The 5,483-nt window shown below is 52.4% G+C and overlaps 4 protein-coding genes across 4 annotated transcripts in view, besides 6 other annotated features; all 4 read left to right on the top strand.

Moving 5' to 3' along the window:
* The window catches only part of Tco025E_01298 (putative kinesin), a gene marked incomplete at both ends in the record, with an annotated part of 1,428 nt that extends 1,375 nt beyond the window's left edge, over positions 1 to 53 (top strand). The window contains one exon of the mRNA XM_029368236.1: positions 1 to 53. This exon is cut by the window's left edge and continues 1,375 nt beyond it. Within this exon, the coding sequence (XP_029231731.1) occupies positions 1 to 53 (53 nt within the window).
* Tco025E_01297 (putative kinesin) lies at positions 50 to 1,201 on the top strand (the record flags this gene model as incomplete). Its single annotated transcript, XM_029368235.1, has 1 exon — positions 50 to 1,201. The coding sequence occupies one exon, from the start codon at positions 50 to 52 to the stop codon at positions 1,199 to 1,201; it is 1,152 nt and encodes a 383-aa protein (XP_029231730.1).
* An 81-nt stretch (positions 1,202 to 1,282) lies between these two features.
* Positions 1,283 to 1,348: a microsatellite.
* Positions 1,349 to 1,851: 503 nt separating this feature from the next.
* Positions 1,852 to 1,875: a microsatellite.
* Positions 1,876 to 2,227: 352 nt separating this feature from the next.
* On the top strand, positions 2,228 to 3,364 carry Tco025E_01296 (nuclear lim interactor-interacting factor; the record flags this gene model as incomplete). Its single annotated transcript, XM_029368234.1, has 1 exon — positions 2,228 to 3,364. The coding sequence occupies one exon, from the start codon at positions 2,228 to 2,230 to the stop codon at positions 3,362 to 3,364; it is 1,137 nt and encodes a 378-aa protein (XP_029231729.1).
* Positions 3,365 to 3,400: 36 nt separating this feature from the next.
* Positions 3,401 to 3,430: a microsatellite.
* Positions 3,431 to 3,670: 240 nt separating this feature from the next.
* Positions 3,671 to 3,704: a sequence feature (A-rich).
* A 345-nt stretch (positions 3,705 to 4,049) lies between these two features.
* Positions 4,050 to 4,080: a sequence feature (A-rich).
* A 65-nt stretch (positions 4,081 to 4,145) lies between these two features.
* Positions 4,146 to 4,173: a microsatellite.
* Positions 4,174 to 4,192: 19 nt separating this feature from the next.
* Tco025E_01295 (uncharacterized protein) lies at positions 4,193 to 5,341 on the top strand (the record flags this gene model as incomplete). The annotated part of the gene is made up of 1 exon (XM_029368233.1): positions 4,193 to 5,341. The coding sequence occupies one exon, from the start codon at positions 4,193 to 4,195 to the stop codon at positions 5,339 to 5,341; it is 1,149 nt and encodes a 382-aa protein (XP_029231728.1).
* Between the last annotated feature and the right edge of the window lie 142 nt (positions 5,342 to 5,483).

The following is a 5,483-nucleotide window of genomic DNA, read 5'->3' as shown; positions in this document are numbered from 1 at the left end:
GGAGCTCCTTAGGAAGGGCAACGCCAATCGTCAGACGGGGGAGACAAAGATGAACGAGACGAGCTCGCGGTCGCACGCCATCATTCAAATTACCATCTCGCAGAAGTACGAGTCGTTGGAGATGCGGGATGTAGAGAGCGTCGTTTTGTTAGTGGATTTGGCTGGGAGTGAGCGCCAGAGCAAGGCGGAGTCCACCGGGGTCGCGTTTGAGGAGGCCAAGAAGATTAACCAGTCACTGTTGATGCTGGGTCGGGCGATGAACTCGTTCAGCGACCGCAAAGGGGGCGACACCTTTATTTCGCTGCGCGCCTCAAAGCTAACTCGTCTGCTGTCGGAGAGCTTTGGCGGCAACAGCAAGACGTGGATGCTCGCAACGGTGTCCCCTGCGGCAACCAACTTGACGGAGACCACCTCCACCCTGGAATACGCGCAGAATGCCATGGCCATAACCAACAAAGCGAAGGTGAATGATACGCAAAAGAATCTTGAGCTTAGGCGGCTTAAGGAGCTTGTTGCGTCGTTAGAAGGCAGACTAGATGCTATTGGCCTGGAGAGGGCACGGAAGCAGGAGGAAATTGGACAGTTGACTCGAGAGAGGGATGCGCTGTGGAAGGAAGTTGCATATGCTGATAATCATCACGACACCAGGGATAAACTGGAGTTGACTCTTAACAACCTTCGGCTAAGCAATATCGCTCTTCGGAGGCGGGTGGAGGCTGCTGCAGAAGGTTTCATTCATTCGCTTGATGAGCAGTCTTCCTTTCTGTTTTTTAAAGGTAGATGTGGCATTTCGCTAGAGAGTGTGCTGCTGGGGCAGCGACGTTCCTTTTACATTGGCCTGTTGACGGAGTGCGGCGTGCTCACGGAGGCTAGGTTGCACATCCAATTGTTTCCGTGTGAGCCTCACGCCATTGAGCGATGTGACCCAACGCAGCTGATTGGAAAAAGTCTGCGTTTCTGCCTTCACGTTGTGGGTGCCTCAGGCATCCCAAAGGCCTTTGTGGCACACACGTTTTGTAAATTCACTCTCTTGTATGATCGTGAAGAACGCTACTTTACGACTTCGACAGCGGAGAACACGGAGAGCCCTCACTGGGGGTATGTGAGGATGTTTGACATCCCTAATTTGACTGCTGACGTTATACGTTGTTTTTGCGAACGGCCTGTGTTTACGTTTGAGGTGTTTGCTTTTAACACGTGAGGGTCAGCTGCGCTGTTCCCCGTTTTCCATACCCGCGTTCCCTGCCTCCTTTCCTTGCTCTGACACCGTTCTCTTCACACCATATTTATATATATGTATGCATAAATATATACATATGTCTATGAGTATATATATATATATATATATGGTAAACTTTGTGTGTGTGTGCCTTGCAGTGCAGCTGCTCGTGTAGAGCAACCTGCAGAGGCGTCTTCCTTGTTTCTCCTTGCGTCCTTTCTGAGGAGTAACTTGTCGTCTGGGTCATGCGCTCCTCACTTCCGCTTTTTTTTTCTACTTCTTTTCCGCTGGTGTTTTATTTATGCTCGAGTGGCCTTCTTGAGTGTCGGCCTTGCCGGCGTGCGTCTGGAGCTGCTCTCCAATGCGGTGCTGCGCGCGTTTGAGTGACTGCCGCAAGCACGCAAAAACAAAAACAACAACGGCGCGCTGCGTCGTACGACATCTTTGGGGTATGAGCCTGCGCACGAGTGCCTGAAGCTGTGTGAGACCGTCACCAAGCAGCCTGCGCTACAACGTGAACTTGCGGCAGATACCAAGTGTGGATTCAGCGAATTTGCGCTCTCTCTTTTGCCATTGATTCCCCCACGCCTTATTGCCCACTCGCAGCAATTTATTGGCGGAGGGCGTTCCTGATTATTATTATTATTATTTTTTTTTTGTGCCGTGACATGCCGAAGGCGGCAAACGATATGGCTACTGTGATTGTAGAAGTTGCCGCTCCTCTTGGGAGAGGTGGCAGTGGTCGACGAGAATGGACAGGGCACGGAGATCACTCGGCACGTATCTCACTGGTGACACGTCATGCTTTTTTTTTTATTTGCTCCTGCTAGGGTGTGACCTGTGCCTATATCCGCCTCTGTGCGTGTGCGGTGCACATGCATCTGCGTGAATGTTGGCTTGGAGGCCACCTGTTCCTTTGTTCGTATTCTTCCTTCTCTTTTACTATCCTCCGTCTCCGTTACTCCTCCGTGTGCGCATATCTTCTTTGCTGTTCAAAGTCGGGCCGGCATGCCGGATAGAGCGCCCACACGCCCAGTTGGTTACAGTTTGCCATCGACCTCACCGTGCAATCCCCCGCTGGATTGCATCACAACTGCGCGTACGCCAAGGCCCGTCCATTCCACTGTGCGCCCCGCAAGTGTTGCGACACCATTCCTCTTAGGGAGCAAATGCTTTGTCAAAGGTGGGAGGTGTGGAAGCGAAAGTGCCCACGCGCTGGGTCCCTTGCGTCGTGAGAGCCTTACCACGGCGGGAGGGAGCATCTCCAGTCGCCACGGCTTCACTCTGAGTCCGAGTGTGCCTACGAAGTATCCTCCTATCTCGGCCAGTTCGTCACGCACCGAGGATCCCATAGGATCGCGCTACAGCCCAGCGTGTAATCCTTCATCTCAGTCACCCATCTTGCCCCCCGCACGGTCGCGGGCGAGATTTCGACGGACTCTTACAGGTACTGCCTCGACCGCTTCTGATGCTGACAGTTTCTTTATTCCCCCCGTACGCGCCGTTGACGAGGGAAAGCTAGTGGTTGTTCTTGACCTCGATGAAACGCTGGTATATTCGCGCGCTGGCATGATCATTCCGCGTCCTGGCATCAACCGACTTCTTGATGTACTGCGTGGACGCTGTGAAGTGGTAGCCTGGACTGCGGGGGAAAGGCTGTATGCCATGGAGGTGTTGCAGGAGATAGATCCCCTGCGCTGCATCCAACACTGTATCTACCGCCATGAAAAGTGGTGGACAGACAGACCCGGATATATGAAGGATGTGGCGGCCTTGGGTCGTCCACTCCACCAGACGATCATCATCGACAATACACCCGATTGCTTACGAGCAAATACTCGAAATGGGCTGCTTGTTAGTGACTTTAAGGGCCAATACGGAGGGTGCTCAAGGTTTGACAGCACCCTTTTTGTTCTTGCTGACGTCATTGAAGACGTCTTGAGTAGTCCACAGGTCACCATTGATGCCTTCCATAGCCACCCGGAGCTCCGGCGTCGTTGTGTGCAATGCGACACAGGCGGTTTCATTGAGGTGCTTACGCTTAAGCAAGACAACTTTGTTGACCATAACCCTCCACACGCTCGCCGTGCGACATCATACCAAGCGCCAAAGGAACTTCTATGGCGTCAGATGCTTGGAATGTAATTTTTGATTTTCTTTGACGAAAGGGGCTTCCATGCGTGTGTGTGTTTTTGTTTTGTTTTTGTTTTTCCTTCGTATTGATACACTCCCTGTGTTTTTGCCCCTTCTTTACTGTCTCTGCTTCCCTCACTTTACTTTGGTTGCTTGTGCATATATGCTATTTTTCTTTCGGATTCGTCTGCGGGATGGTTCTCTCGGACCCGGGGAGAAGGTTCAGCGATGACAAGGTGAACCTTAGGTTTCTCTCGTTTGACACATATTGCGTCCGTTGTGGGTTGACTTCCCTCGTGTTTTCGCGTGCGCGCGCGCTCTTTCTCGCTTTCTTTCTTTTTGTGTTTATTTCCGCCTTCTCACTGCCCCTCCATTGTTTTTTTTTATGTTAGTGTTCTTTCTTCGTGTGACCTAACTCCAAGGTTGTCCTTTGAATCTTTGACGAGGAGGGGCAGCGTGGGCAAGGGCGGGGTGCTGACAGTGTCTCAGGGCACAGCGAGGGATGCATTGAGGCAAATAACGGGCCAGGTGCCCTGGGGCAATGTGAGATACCTTCCCCCCCCCCCCCAACTTTCCTGCTTTGTTTTCTTCATCCCCCTTTCGTTGCTCCTGTGGTTTGTCAGCTTGTGGCGGGGTCTGAGGCTCTCCTTCTCCTGCCCGCACTCCTACCGAGAGAGGTGAGCACCATGTGCTCCTCTTCTATTGACTTTTTTTTTTCTATTTCTTTTACAATTGGTACGCCTTCTCCTCTTTCTATCTGTGTGTTTTTTTTTGCTCTCCACCCCCCTCTCGTCAACAACAACACCAACACCAACAACAACGCGCGTCGTGTTAGCAGTGATGGTGGTGGTGGTCCCGACCGCCTCGAAGGACTGGTCACTGAACAAAGACGAGGCCTCTGGGCGGTTGTTCTGGTGGAACGACAGCTACAGCATTAGCATCTGGGACAGCAACCTCAACTTGGGCCAACCTCGGCAGGAGTTGACAGATTTGCTTGTGTGGCAAGCTTTTCTTCGATTTCAGCTTGCTTCCGTGTACAAGGTCTGTTTTGTCTGTCACCAACCGGAGGGAAATGAGGACTTGAAGCTTTGCTGCTTCTGCGGACTAACAGTGCATCACCAGTGCTCCACAAAAGCAGCAGCCGAACAAATTGCTTGGAAACCGGCCAATTTTGGCTTTGAGACCCACTTGCGGGCGTGCTTTAGCTGCGAGAACATTTCTGTTCCTGCCAAAATTAGGGCCAAAGTGGAGCCAAGCAATTCACGCCGCGTGGCCAGTCGGGCCTTGTCGATTGAGGATGAATATCCCACGCACATTCGCCAGGAGATTCGGCGCCTCGCGAAGAAGGCAGAGCAGCCGCATTCCAAGGACGAGGATGTGGCCCTTGTGGCATCCCTGCGGCAGGTTCTCACTTCATTCTACCAGTCAGAGGCAACGTGTCGCTTTCTAAGGCGGGAGAAGCGGCCGGAGAAGGGGGGTGGTATTGGTGTCGTGGCTGCCGAGGATATTCCTGCATTTACGATTGTGGGCCTCTATCCTGGCTACCTTGATGTGCTGAGCGGCGAGCACATAAAGTCTGGTCGCCCGGCCACTAAATACGCGTTGATGGATCTTAACTGTGCGGATTATGATAATGTCGTTTTTGAGGAGTTTCAGGGGACATTCACGCCATTTATAAACGAGCCATGCGAGTTTGAGGAGAGTAACTGCGGGTGGATACAGGAGGACAAGCATCGCGAGGGGCGCCTTAGCATTATGACCGCGAGGAACATTAAAGAGGGAGAGGAACTAGTCATCGGCTATGGGCCGACATACCCAAGATCGTATCCCTACCGCTACGATGCTTTGACATTTCACAAGACGGAGACGGAGTTTCACACAACTTGCTTTGCGCTCTTGCGCTGGACGTCGACAGACGAAAGTGACGCCAGCCTGGTGTGCTACGTGGGCTACGACGAGGGCAGGGATGCCTACTTTTTGTGGGAATAGGAGGAGGCATCATGAGATAGGCGCATGTGTCAGAGACTGGGGATGGAGCAGGCCCGCCGTTACCGCTCACCCTCACATATACTTATCTATATTGCAGAAGAAGGGCTGGCGGGACAACGCCCACTGACAAGCAACCACAAAG

This window comes from Trypanosoma conorhini, assembly GCF_003719485.1.
Source record: "Trypanosoma conorhini strain 025E chromosome Unknown Tco_14.4_contig_00041, whole genome shotgun sequence".
Lineage (NCBI taxonomy): Eukaryota > Euglenozoa > Kinetoplastea > Trypanosomatida > Trypanosomatidae > Trypanosoma > Trypanosoma conorhini.
This window is presented reverse-complemented; position numbering and strand designations above follow the sequence as displayed.